This window comes from Typopeltis vanoorti, chromosome 17, assembly GCF_054136105.1.
Source record: "Typopeltis vanoorti isolate ZY-2024b chromosome 17, IOZ_Tvanoo_1.0, whole genome shotgun sequence".
Classification (NCBI taxonomy): domain Eukaryota; kingdom Metazoa; phylum Arthropoda; class Arachnida; order Uropygi; family Thelyphonidae; genus Typopeltis; species Typopeltis vanoorti.
In genome coordinates this window covers 67,954,296-67,969,252 of record NC_143565.1, presented here as the reverse complement: position 1 = coordinate 67,969,252, position 14,957 = coordinate 67,954,296, and the positions used below count along the sequence as shown (strand labels likewise).

At 38.3% G+C, this 14,957-nt stretch overlaps 1 protein-coding gene across 1 annotated transcript in view; it reads right to left on the bottom strand.

The window, feature by feature from the left end:
• Positions 1 to 14,957, bottom strand: part of Vps13B (vacuolar protein sorting 13B) — a 1,316,993-nt gene that overhangs the window by 679,747 nt on the left and 622,289 nt on the right. Inside the window, exon 26 of the mRNA XM_090406926.1 lies at positions 11,267 to 11,448. Within this exon, the coding sequence (XP_090263052.1) occupies positions 11,267 to 11,448 (182 nt within the window). The remainder of the gene's footprint in view (positions 1 to 11,266; positions 11,449 to 14,957) is intronic.

The window sequence follows — 14,957 nt, the reverse complement described above, 5'->3', positions numbered from 1 at the left end:
GCTAAATTTTATTTCCAAAACCGTTTCATTTTACTCCAATAATGTTTGTATATTTGAGTCTAGAGCTCTCTGCTGAATGCAGTAAAAAAAGGATCCACTTCCTGTTTCAAAATCACCTATATACTCTTGGATTCCAAATGACTGTTATAACATCACTATCAAAACAACCAATAATATTTTGCTATTTTCTGGCCATATGAAAAGCACAATAAAAATGACTGACTTACCATTACTATTAGCTTTGCTCTTTTCTCCAAAGTTTCCATATCATTTGTATATGTTTGGTACTCATTTCCTACCTCTGCTTTAAATATTTCCAATAATAATCAGTTTTTTCACTTGAGAAATTCCTTTATACTTCCTTGCTAGAACCTTCAGTGGCATCTTAAACAGAAAATGTTCACTATTCAATTACCCATTTTGAAAATTTCCCTCCTCACTCTACTTGAAACTGTCTGCACTGAAGAACTTTTACCTTTCTATTGGTGTTGAATATTACAGATATTAATAATTCCTTTTTCTAATCACTACTGTCTGAATATAGTTGATATTATTATGATTTCTCATAATTGTTATTATTCAGCAGAAGTTCATCTGTTTTACTTCTTTAGTGTTCTTGGTTACTGAAATTAAGTCAGCATGGTACTTTGTAATAGAAACAAATTTAAAGAAAAAAATGTTCAATATAGAAAATACATGGAAAATGAGCAGAGCAGAGTAGTTATGGTAAATAATGTAAGAAAAACACTTGATATAACAATTGGTGGTCTCTTTTGGGAATGGGTACTTGGGAGAAGGGGGGACGACATCGGGTAACACTGAGCCCAGTAGAGTCTAGAGGGGATAATGCTGAGTATAGAAACAATGGCATTTTTATGATTTATACTAATGCTAGGAGTATTCGGAATAAAGGAGAGGAATTGGTGATGCTGATAGCATCAGCCTTGCCAAAGATTATTGGGATCACTGAGACATGGTTGACAGAAGAGAATATCATAACAGGAATAGAAGTAGCTAGGTATAGCATTTTTTGGCAGTATAGGAAGGGAAAGCGTGGTGGTGGAGTATTACTTATGATAAGTGACAACTTATGTCCTGTAAGAGTGGATCCTCTCGACAGCAGTGACACTAATGATTTTGAAGGCATATAGGGTGAGGTAGAGGTGGGCAAGACAGGATATTTAGTGGGGTGTTGCTACAGACCAAGGAGCACAGAGGTGGGGACCAGGAGATGTTTAGACAGTTGAGTTTGAAAAGTGCAAGAAGAATGATTGTTATGGGAGATTTTAACTAAAGCAGTATAAATTGGGGAGAGGAAGATGCATGTAGCAATAAGGGAATGGAATTTCTAAAATTCTTAAGGGACAAATGTCTTAGGCAACATGTAATAGAGGGAACAAGAGGTTCAAGAGTTTTGGATTTGGTCATAGCATCAGAAGAGTTGATAATAACTGAGATGACATCACTCCCACCAGTTGGAGAGAGAGTGACCATATGGTTTTGACTTGGAAGATAAATAGGCATTCAGGAGGGAGGAATTGGAAGGACGGGATATCATTAGTGCTTGGGAAATTGTGAAGGAATATTTATTATCAACAATAGTAAGCTGTATGCCACAAGTGAAGAAGATGACACAATTTGGAGTAAAGTGGATGACAAACAATATTAAACAGGAACTGCATGCGAAAAAGAGGCTATGGAAGAGATATAAGGAGACAGGTGAAGAGAAGATGTATGAAGAGTATAAGACACAGGCTGGGAGAGTGAAGGGTATGGTAAGGAAGGTGAAACTGGAATATGAGAAGAAATTGGCCGTAAGATCCAAAGAAAATCCTAGGGAATTTTTTAGCTATGTGGCCAGTAGGAGGAGAAATGACTGTGGAAGAATGACATTGTGGGATAAAAATGGGAATAGAGTGACTGATGCAGAGGACATAGAATAATTGGTCAATGAACACTTTATTAGAGTATTTTATCCTGGAGGAGTAAATTTTAATACTAGAGTGATAGTGCGGGTTCGAGGTTTAGAGGTGCAGGAGGAGAGTGTGTTCCAAATACTGAGTACTCTGGATGTCAGTAAAGCAGTGGAACTGGATGGTAGTTTACCACGAGTTTTGAGAGAATGTGCTAAACAACTGACAGTGCCTTTGACCTGGCTTTTCAATGAAAGTCTGGCTGTGGGAAAGGTGCCCAGGGAATGGAAGGAAGGTAAGATAGTGCCATTGCATAAGGATGGTAGTAGACTGGAAGTGTCTAATTATAGGCCAGTTTGTGTGTCATAAATAGCTGTTGAGTCAACATGGATTTGTGAAGGAGTGCTCTTGTTTTAGCAATATGCTAGCCTTTTATAATAGAGTTACTAGAGCAGCAGATCATGGAAAGGCATATACTGCCATTTTCTTGGACTTAGCGAAGGCATCTGACAGGGTGCCACATGATAAGCTGATATTCAAGTTGCAGTACATGGAGTTGGATGCCAGGTTGGTCAACTGGATTCAGGATTGGCTGTCCGATAGGTATCAGAGAGTTGTGTATGGTGGGGCAATATCAATGAAGCAGAAGGTTACAAGTGGAGTTCCACAGGGCTCAGTAGTGGGACCTGTATTGTTCAACCTTTATATCAATGACATTGTCAACGGATTGCAAGAGGATATTCAGTTGTTTGTGGATGATGTGAAGCTGGGAAGGGTTATTAGTAATAGTGCAGATGTGGTAGCCCTGCAAAGAGGATTTGAGTAAGCTAAACAGATAGGCAAATGAATGAGGGGAGGGGTTTCGGTTTAATGCAGCAAAATGTAAGGTCTTGAGGTTTGAGACACATAGATGGGATGCTGCATACTCTATGGGAGGAGCTATACTGGAGGAAGTAGGGGAGACAAGAGATGTGGGGTTGATGATTGATAGAAATCTGAAATTTAGGGGACATATTGCAAAGGTGGTGAAGGCAACACAGAGGATTGCTGCAATAATGAGAAGGACATTGACCTGCAGAGATAAAAGAGTTATCATTCCGTTGCATAAGACTCTGATCACACCACACTAAGACTATTGTTCTCAGATTTGGTTCCCAGGATTTGAAGGTGATAAATTAACTGTGGAAAGGGTACAAAGGCAGATAACAAAGATGGTTTCAGGACCTGTACAATGTCAGTTATGAGGATCAGCTGAGGGAATGTGAACTTAAGAGTGGTGAATAGAAGAAGGAGAGATGATATGATTGAGAATTTTAAACTGTTGAGAGGTGGTTACAGGGTTAACACTGGGGAGTTCTTTCGCTTGGTTGAACAGCGGGATGGAGTGATGACAAGGGGCCATCCCTGAAAGTTATGAAAGGAAACTGTGAGAAAGGTGAGGAGTGGTTTCTTTGTATGGAGGGTGGTTGAACCATGTAATGCACTGCCTGATACAGTGGTGAGAGCGAGAACAGTCAATGAGTTTAAGGAGTGGTATGATAGACTTTGTGTTTCTTAGGAAGGACCTCCCACGACAAGTCTTTTGATTCCATGGAGGCCTGAATAATAATAATAATAATTAGATCAAATAATTCCACAGAAATTTTGGAAGCTTAGGAAACAAAAGAGTTGCAAAAATTCTTTGAACAGAGAAAATACATTGGAAAATAAGCAAGATTATAAAAGAACTGAAAAAAAAAAAAAATAGACAAAATGTGTAGATCTGCTAAAAATGCTTGATTAGAAGAAAAAGCAAAAATGTGTGAAGAAGCCAATAAAAAGAATGATAGTATGACCATATAAAATTATAAAAGAATGAACAAAATTATCCCAAAACAGACCACTGAAAATGAAAGATAAAAATAATATTGAAACTGGAACAATTCAAGAGATTTAAAAAAACAAAGTTTGAAAGAATATTACCAGATACTTTTCCAGAGGGAAGAAGACTGGAAAAACACAAATGAAGAGACAGAAGGAGAAAGAGCACCATTCATAATAAAAGAAAAAAAAAATGAATGCAATAAATCAAATGAACTTATCTAAGTCACCTGGTCATGATGAACTTCCAACTGAACTGTGGAAATATGGTGGCATAGCAGCCATCAATTTCCTGATTGAACTTTTTAATCAAGTACTATATACTGGTGAAATTCCAGGTGACTAGAAGACAGGCATTATAATACCAAGTTTCAAATAGGGAGATAAACGAAGGTGTGAAATCACACACCCATAACGTTGCTATATCAAAGCTACAGAATCTTCACACACATTATTCAAAATAGAATTCAGAATAAGCTTCAGACCTGGATGGGCTACTACAGACCAATATTTTTACAGTTAATAGTCTGATTGAAAAGTACTGGGCATACAACTGACCTATATACTGCACTTTTATTGACTTCAAACAAGCATTTGATTCGAATGACAGGAACAAAATGATAAACATCTTAAAATCTGTGATATTAGATTCAGAACTATAAACCTTTACTACAAATTATTATAAAGATATCAAAGCAACTGTCAAATTTAATAAAATAAAACCAGACAAATTCAAAGTAGAAAAAGGTATGCAGGATTGTCCAAACTTTATTTACTATCTTTCTCAAAGAAATATGAAAATCCATAGTTGAAGAACCAGGTCTACAAATAAATGGCATGAATATCAACCACATTAAATATACAGACAAAATTATTAATCTTACAGAATCACGAGCACAACTGGAAAAAACAATAAACATTTTAAATGAAGAGTGCAAAACTTTTGGTTTGCCAGGAGGAACAATAGAAAGGGGAGCTATGGCAATTAAGAGAGGTGAAAGGGTGGATGAGATGGTTGTGATGGTAGGAATGAATGACTTGAGTGGTAATGTAAGTCGGGCAGCGAGAGATGTGAGATTTTTGTTTGAGGCTGTATGGAAGAAGACAGAGAGAGGAAAAATAGTGTGCGTGTTGCCTAGGTATGATAATGATGAGCTGAGCAGAAGAGCAGTGATATTGAATTGCATAATAGCGAGAATGTGTGACAAGAGAGGACTGGTATATGTGGATGCTTGGAGTGCATTTGAGGAAAGAGAGGAATTGTATGCGAGAGACCGCTTACATTTGAATGAGGAAGGACGTAGGCATCTGGAGAGATTGCTGTTCTGAACGAGTCAGTGTGTCCCAGGGAGGATGATAGCAGGGGTGGCCTCTTGTGGGAATGGATACTTGGGAGAAGGGAGACGATGTCAGGAAACAGTGAGCCCAGTGGAGTCCAGAAGGGATAATGCTGGGTATAGAAACAATGGCATTTATATGATTTATACTAATGCCGGGAGTATCCGGAATAAGGGAGAGGAATTAATGGCGCAGATAGCATCAGCCTGACCAAAAATTATTGGGATCACTGAGACGTGGTTGACAGAAGGGTATATAACAACAGGAATAGAAGTCGCTGGGTGTAACATTTTTCGTCAGGATAGGAGGGGAAAGCGTGGTGGTGGGGGTACTGCTTATGATAAGTGATTACCTATGTCCTCTAAGAGTGGAGGTTTTGGAAGGAAGTGAGACAAATGATTTTGAGAGCGTATGGTGTGAGGTAGAGGTAGGCAAGACAGGATATTTAGTGGGGTGTTGCTACAGACCCAGGAGATGTTTAGACAGCTAAGTTTGGCAAGTGCAAGAAGAATGATTGTTATGGGAGATTTTAACTATAGTAGTATAAATTGGAGAGAGGAAGATGCATGTAGCAATAGGGGAATGGAATTTCTAGTATTTTTGAGGGACAAATGTCATAGGCAACATGTAACAGAGGGAACAAGAGGTTCAAGAGTTTTGGATTTGGTTATAGCATCAGAATAGTTGATAATAACTGAGTTGACATCTCTCCCACCAGTTGGAGAGAGTGACCAAATGGTTTTGACTTGGAAAATGAATAGACATGCAGGAGTATCAAAGAGATGGCAACTTATGTGGAATTATAATGCAGGTGATTATAACAGTCTTAGACGTCAACTTCGGGAAGTTTCATGGAGGGAGGAATTGGAAGGCCGGGATATCATTAGTGCGTGGGAAATTGTGAAAGAATATTTGTTAGCAGCAATGGTAAGTTGTATACAACGAGTGAAGAAGAGGACACAATTTGGAGTAAAGTGGATGACAAACAATATTAAATTGCATGCAAATGGAAGAGATATAAGGAGACAGGTAAAGAGAAGCTGCATGAAGAATATAAGACACAGGCGAGAAGAGTGACTAGTGTGGTAAGGAAAGTGAAACTGGAATATCAGAGGAGATTGGCCCTAAGATCCAAAGAAAATCCTAAGGAATTTTTTAGCTATGTGGCCAGTAGAAGGAGAAATGACTGTGGAAGAATGATATTGTGGGATAAAAATGGGAATAGAGTGACTGATGCAGCGTACATAGTGGAATTGTTCAATGAACAATTTATTGGAGTATTTCATCCTAGAGGAGTCAGTTTTAATTTTAGAGGGATAGGGCTGGTTCGAGGTTTAGAGGTACAGGAAGAGAGTGTGTTTCAGATACTGAGTACTCTGGATGTCAGTAAAGCTGTGGGACTGGATGGTATTTCACCACAAGTTTTGAGAGAATGTGCTAGGGAACTGACAGTGCCTTTAACCTGGCTTCTCAATGAAAGTCTGGCTTCAGCAAAGGTGCCCAGGGAATGGAAGGAAGGTAAGATAGTGCCACTGCATAAGGGTGGTAACAGACTGGAAGTGTCTACTTATAGGCCAGTCTGTGTGTCATCAGTAGTTGTTAAGATCTTGGAGAAAGTAGTGAGGGACCGTATACAGCATTGGGCAGATGAGGGTAATGTTATCTGTGAGAGTCAATATGGATTTGTGAAAGGGCGCTCTTGTTTTAGCAATATGCTAGCCTTTTATAATAAAGTTACAAGAACATTAGATGAAGGAAAGGCATATACTGCAATTTTCTTAGACTTAGCGAAGGCATTTGACAGGGTACCACATGATAAGCTGATATTTAAGTTGCAGCACATGGGTCTGGATGTCAGATTGGTCAAGTGGATTCAGGATTGGCTGTCTGATAGGTATCAGAGAGTTGTGTATGGTGGAGCAGTTTCAAGGAGGCAGAGGGTTACAAGTGGGATCCCACAAGGCTCAGTACTAGGACCTATATTGTTTAACCTTTATATCAATGACATTGCCAGTGGATTGCAAGGGGATATTCAGTTGTTTGCAGATGATGCCAAGCTGGGAAGGATTATTAGTAATAGTGCAGATGTGGTAGCGCTGCAAGAGGATTTAAATAAGCTAGATAGATGGGCAAATGAATGGGGATATCAGTTTAATGCAGCAAAATGTAAGGTGTTGAAGTTTGGGAAACATCGATAGGATGGGAGGAGTTATGCTGGAGGAAGTAGGGGAGACAAGAGATCTGGGGTTGATGATTGATAGAAACCTGTAGTTTAGGGGACATATTGCAAAGGTGGTGAAGGTAACACAGAGGAGTGCTGCAATTATGAGAAGAACGCTGACCTGCAGAGATAAGAGGGTTATCATTCCGTTGTATAAGTCTCTGATCAGACAACTCTTGGACTACTGTTCTCAGATTTGGTCCCCAGGATTTGAAGGGGATAAATTAACTGTGGAAAGGATACAAAGACGGATGACAAAGATGGTTTCAGGACTGTACAAGGATAGTTATTAGGATTGGCTGAGGGAATGTGGACTGCAGAGTTTGGTGGACAGAAGAAGGAGAGGTGATATGATTGAGACTTTTAAACTGTTGAGAGGTGGTTACAGGGTTGAAGCAGGAAGGAGTGATGACACGAAGCCATCCCTGGAAGTTACAAAAGGAAACTGTGAGCAAGAGGGTAAGGAGTGGTTTCTTTGCGTGGAGGGTGGTTGAACCGTGGAATGCATTGCCTGATGGAGTGGTGGGAGCGAGAATGGTCAATGAGTTTAAAGAGTGGTATGATAGACTTTGTGTTTCTTAGGGGGGGGGGACCTCCCTTCGATGAGTCTTGACAGACTTTATGTTCTTAGGAAGGACCTCCCACAATGAGTCTTTTGACTCCATGGAGGCCTGAATAATAATAATAATAAAAAAAAATCAATCTAAACACAGTCTCATTACTCACAAACACAGAAACAGTAAAATACAAACTTAACACAGGATGATCAAATATGAACAAATTAAATAAAATATGGAAAAATAACAGCATTTCAAAAACCCTCAAACTAAAACTCTATGAAACCATTATTATACCTACAGCAACGTATGAAGCCAAGGACGCTCAATCAGAAAGAAATACAGAAAATCAGAACATTCAAAATGAAATGCTTAAGAAAAATAAATAAGACTCACTGGTCAGAATACAAAACAAATGAGCAACTCAAACACAAATTAAACTACAGAGAAAATATCACATCTATAATTATTAAACAGGAATTAAGATGGTTTGTACACCTACAGAGAATGTCCTTTCAAAGATTACCAAATATAGTAATAATGGAGTCATTGGAGAAAGATGATCAAGAGGCAGATCAAAAAGAACTTATCTACAGCCTCTGAAAGAAAGGTCACAATTATCAAGCTTTAGAGATATGACCAAAATGGCCAGAGGTAGACCAGATGGCAAAGATTTGTTCACAGGGTATTCAACTCATCATCTGACAGATGAGAAAGAAGAAGGTACTTCTCTAATTCTTCTGCTGGTTCCACTTTTTCTATTGATACTTTCTATGCTGATGGTGCCAATCTTCTTTCATTCTGCTAAAACTGACTTTATTTCAATAGCTGAATTTTCATATCTGTTCACCCTAGTTCCCTGATGAAAACAGCAGGGACTCTGTTTAATCCTGCAGAGGTCGCGGCTGATCTGATGGATACAAACAAATTGTTTTAATATAAATATTCTTACACATATCCAGTTATAGCTTAGAGGTTATGACTAGCTGCACATACATATATTACGAGTGATATTCCGCACTGTTTATGCCATCAATTTAGTTTAACATGTGTTATGTAAAGGTTTATGATATTTGATAGTAAATTGTATCTGAGAGATACTGCGAACTCCGATGTCAGTATAGTATTGATTTTTTTTTTTTTACCATTGAAATTGGTTGGAAAAATATATCAACTGGATAATCCTCGGATGTTGAAGAGAGTCAGTGAATGTTACTTGAGTCCGATGATGAGAATGATAGAGTTGAATGCGAAAGTGATATTTGATAGTAAATTGTATCTGAGAGATACCACAAACTCCGATATCAGTATAGTATTGGTTTAGTTGTTTTTTTCCTTTTCTTTGTTACTTTGTTCAATAATTTCTAGATTGTAACTGAAAATAAATAAACCATCATGTATTATATTTTTAGTGTTTTTTTTTTTTTTAAGTGCTATCGTATTTCAGCATATACTAGTAATGAATGTATCTCTCAGAAACATGCAACCTAAGCTGCAATTTTTTCGACTGTGACCTCTGCAGGGTTAATAGGGCATTGATTTCAGCCAGCATGGCATTTCATAATTCCACATACAAAAATGAAATTCATTTGTGTTTGTGGTTCAAACAAATCCAGAATTATATTTTGGTTACTAAGTTCCAAACTTCCAGCTGATTGTTATTTCTTTAGTAGTGCCAGCTTAGTTAGTTAAGTGGTTACCAGATCTGCTCTCTATCTAACATGTCTGTATTTTTAAGAGAGATGAATTTTATTACCAAGTGAGAGGAGACCATTACCCTGCTTACTGCGGTCTTGAACTGAAAAAAGTTCCATTAGACCCTTAGTCCAATGAGAGTATATTAATATTAATGTACTACAGAAATGAACAATGATTCAGGAACCCTTATCAGTTCTCCACATACATTACAGGCAAAATAAAGGTCCCCTCCTAGTTGTCAAGTTTTACCCCTTAAGAAATCCATAGCAGTCAGTAAATCAGTTATAACCAAAAAAATTGCATGATGATGGTTTTATATAAAAAAATAAATTTATATAAATTTATTTATTAATACTGCATTTAATTTAACTAAATTTCCGGCCTGGTTGGCCGAGCGGTTAGCATATCGGCTCTCCAGCCAAAAGGCTGCGGGTTTGAATCCAGCTGTGGGCATGGATGTTTGTGATTGTCTATGAAAATACTAGTGGCGGTGGTTCTGGTCGGCAGTAGATGGCGTTGGTGTAGATGATGAAAGTAGTTGTAGTTGGTGGTAGAGATGGAAAATTGTGGAGTAGGTGCCCTCCCTCGATGAGTCTATGGACTCCATGGAGGTGCCATATAATAATAATAATTTGTCTATGATTGAAGAAAACAAAACTTGGATGTGAAATTCCTAAATATAATAATAATAATAATAATAATAATAATATTCAAATCTCCCATCTGTTGTATATGGATAACTTGAAGTTATATGGAAAATCAACACAGTTATTGAACACAGTTTGTATTTTCAGTCAGAACATCAAACCGGTTTCAACCTTTATTGAGGTCTTGTCTGTGGGAGCCAGATGAGAGGCCCTGAAGTGGCTTCAAAAAGTTCCATGTTTGGTCTTTAGAGCAGGATTTCTGGATGGTAAAAAATAAATTAAAAATACAATATATATATTATAATTATATATATATATATATCATCATATCTACTCGCCCATCCTATCCTAGGATGGGGTGAGTCCCCCCCCACCAAGGAGGCTTACAGTTAATTAATGCAACCAAGTTACCACTCCTTGCAGCATCCCCTAAGTGTAGTATTTCTGACTGTAGTCTGTGTGTGTTCACGAGGCTGGTTTGCCTGTTCTGGGGGACAAAAACACTCTACCTCCATATGAAACTGGCTAACTCAGTTTTCATCGAAAGAGACCACATAAAGGTTCCTCACGTCACTGACAGGAATCGTACCCAGGTCTTTCCGACCATATATATATATATATATAGACACACACACACACACACACACGTGTGTGTGTGTAAGTATATATAAGCTGATAAAAAAAATATAGAAAAAATCCTTAGCCCATCCATGATACAAAATGCACCACAGGTTTGCAAATAAACTTCTGTGGGTGGAAGCAAGATGAAAAAAAAAATATTATGTTTTTTTAGTGGGGGTAGTCATAAGTCAAAAATTACTTTAATTTTTACATTTTAATTACAATTAATTAGGCTATTAATATAAGTATATAACTAATAATTAAGCTATTGCTATTAGTAACTATATCCTTTTTTGCTTTACTGAGGTGAAACAAAATAAAAGAATTCAATATCTGCTCAGTTTTTGTTTACTGAATATTGTAAATAAAAATAAATAAATAAATAACCAAAATAAATATATTTTGTACTACCTGAGGTTTGTCATCAATTCCAGTGCAAAAAGTAGCATTTGATGAATGAAGAGGTACAGGATAAACATCTACTCTAGTCAAGGATCTAGGTTGAGGATATCTCCATGTCATGGTTCCATTATGTTCTATTCTACTCTTGTGGAATACAATTTCATATGCATTTGGTTGAATTCCACTATTCTCTGAAATTAAAAACTATACTTTTGAGAAAAAAGGAAAGAAAAGCAGTGAACATCAATAATTAGTGTAGGTTACAATGAAGGCAGAGAACGAATAACACAGAGCAAGACAAGAACAAAGATAAATATGATAACTTATTGAGTGGTTGATATTTCACTGGATTTCAAACCTGCATGCTTTGAAGACACAAAAAATACTTGTCAAAGAACTCAAAGCCCACTGCAACATACATATGTAGAAACCATATAATGGACAAAAAAATAATGTTGTATCATAGCATTTTCCAGAGCTGAATTTAAATAATCTGTATCCACTGAACCAAAGGATGTCTTAAAACGATCACCACTCAAATTTTTGGTAAATTAATGTGGCCATACCATGTTGAGGTAGAGTAAGTACTACACTGGTGATGCTAACAACAAAATCAGCCTCTCAGATTTGAAATTGCTTCTATGTAGTATCATATGAGGGTGGTAAAGCAGATAAAGGATGCCTCAGGAGTAGTATTACAAGACGATGACAAAATCAGAGGAAGATGGAAAGAATATTTCTGAAAACTACTAAATGAGGAGAATCCAAGAGAGAGGTGCGAGGATGGAGAGGTAAATGAGAGACTGGTGCAAGACATAAGTAGAGAGGAAGTGGTTTGGGTACTGAGAAAAATGAAGAATGGAAAGGCTGTGGGAGCAGACCAGATATCTGGGGAAGTATGGAAAAGTTTGGGTAGTGAGGCGTAGATATGTTATGGGATCTGATGTGTAAAATAGCCCAACAGGAAAAGATACCAGAGGAATGGAGGAAAAGTATTCTCATCCCAATCTACAAAGGAAGAGGAGATGTTCAAGACTGTGGCAACTATAGAGGAATCAAGCTGATGTCACACACATTAAAAATATGGGAAAGAGTAATTGAAGCAAGGTTACGGCAGGAAACGAAAATTGGTGAGGAGCAGTTTGGATTTATGCCAGGAAGAGGGACAACGGATGCAAAATATTGGCGCTAAGGCGATTGATGGAGAAATATAGAGAGATGAAGTGGATCTGCACATGGTGTTTATAGATCTGCAAAAGGCATACAACAGAGTAGCCAGGCAGGAGGTATGGAGGTGTATGAGGAAGCAGGGGGTGTCGGAGAAGTACGTGAGGTTGGTGAAGGAGATGTATGAGGAAACAGAAACTCAGGTCAGGTCTAGTGTCGGCATGACAGAAGGGTTCCCTATTGTCGTAGGGCTACACCAAGGGTCAGCTCTGAGTCCCTACCTCTTCGACCTGGTCATGGATGTACTAGTGGAGGATGTCAAGAAGGAGGCACCATGGAGCATGCTGTTTGCCGATGACATTGTTCTATGTGAATCATCCCGAGAGAAGCTTGAAAATACCCTGGAAGAGTGGAGAAAGGCATTGGAGGAGAGCGGCATGAGAATTAACCAGGTGAAGACTGAATATATGTCAACGGGGAGTGACGAGGATATCGTCATACGACTCCAGGGTGAAAGGCTAATTTCAGGGAAGAAATTCAAGTACCTTGGGTCGGTTGTCGAGAGGAATGGTGACCTGGATGAGGAAATACAGCACTGAATAACATGCGGTTGGATGAATTGGAGGAAGATGAGCGGGGTCCTGTGCGACAAGAGAGTGAGTTGTAAGAGGAAAGGAAAGCTCTATAAGATGGTGGTGAGGCCGGCGATGCTCCATGGTGCAGAGACGTGGCCTATAACCAAGGCACAGGAGAGGAAGATGGAGGTAGCGGAGATGCGGATGTTGAGATGGATGAGTGATGTGACAAAAAAAGGACAGGATAAGGAATGACTACATCAGAGGGACAGTTAAGGTGGGACCAATTGGCAAGAAGATATAAGAAAGTAGGCTGAGGTGGTTTGGACATGTTGAGAGGAAGGGTGAGGAGTATGTTGGTAAACGAGTGGAGTATATGGAGTTGGAAGGAAGGAGGAAAAGAGGCAGGCTCAAGCTCAGGTGGAGGGATAAGATGACAGAGGATCTCAGGGAGAAAGGATGGAGTCCGAAGGATGCCCTGGACTGGAGAACTTGGAAGAGGAAGGTTAAAGATTGGTGCGCCGACCCCGTTTAACATGGGATAAGGCAGAGTGAAAGAAGAAGAAGAAGTATCATACGAAGGTGGTCTGAAAAGTTCTCGGCCTCAACCATAGATGGCAACACTATCGGCAAGATTTTTTTTTTTCTAAGTTCGTACATCTGTCATAAGCATCCATGTGAAATTGCAAGTCATTCTATCAAGTAGTTTGTTTTATACAGCTGTCCGAAGCAAAAGTGTTGTCTATATCCCTTGAAATGGATAAAATTGAGTATCATGTGGTTATAAAATTCTTTATAAAAGAAAGTTTAATGCCAAAAGAAATTCATTCAAAGTTCATAAAAATTTATGGGCACTCTTCTCCATTTTCGACAATTAAGAAATGGGCTGCCAAGTTTAAACAAGGCCGTACCAGCCTTGAAGATGATCCACTTGAATGACGTCCAAAAAGTGTAATAATAATAACACCAGAAATCATTGATCAAGTGCATGATATGGTATTGGATGACCGGCGAGTCAAAGTGCGTGAAATTGTTGAGAATATAGATGTTTCAAAAGAACGTGTAGGATATATTTTGCATGAATAATTGAAAATGAAAAAGCTTTGCACTAGATGGGTGCCACGCTTACTCACAGCAGATCAAAAACGAACGCACATGAAAAACTTCGAATAGTGCCTGGAGCATTTTAACAAGAATAAAATTGATTTTGTGCATCAATTTATTACTATGGATTCAAATCAAGAGGTGATTGCAGCCATAGAGGGGTATTTTGCAGATCTTACTGAGAACCACTACAGGGAACGGGATAATGGCACTAGCGCATCGCTGAAATAAATGTATTAGTCTTAAGGGAGATTATGTTGAAAAATAAAAATAATTTTGAAATTATAAATTCGTTTTTTCATTGTTAGGCTGGGAACTTTTCAGACCACCCTCATATGCTGATCCATCTCCATAGGATATTGTTCACACATTTGGGTGGTGCACCTAAAACCCTCTCTAAAAATTCTCCAGAGGAGAGCAACTGTGCTGATGTTCTTGGGGAACACTTTTTCAGAAGTGTTCCCCAACAACATTAGCAGAATTCTCAAAAGCATTCCTTAACAACAATCTTCAACTTTTCAAGAAATATGATCGACATATTTCTTCTTTCCCAAGAAATCTGTTGACCCATCTATTCTTAGAATACTGTTCACATGTATGAAGTGGTGCATTTATAACCTCCCTAAAAATTCTTGGTGTCGTCTTCAGAGAAGAGTGATTTTCCTGACAAATGATCACTTTTTAATGAATCACTTCAACCACTGATGCTAAGACAAACTGTTTCAGTTCTGTCTTTTTACAGGTACTGACATTCATCATCGCTCTGCTTTCTGTTCATCATGTTAAAACAAGATTGCAAGCTTCCTTTTCAGTCCAAATGCAAAATACACTGAACTAAACCTGTTTCTCCTCTT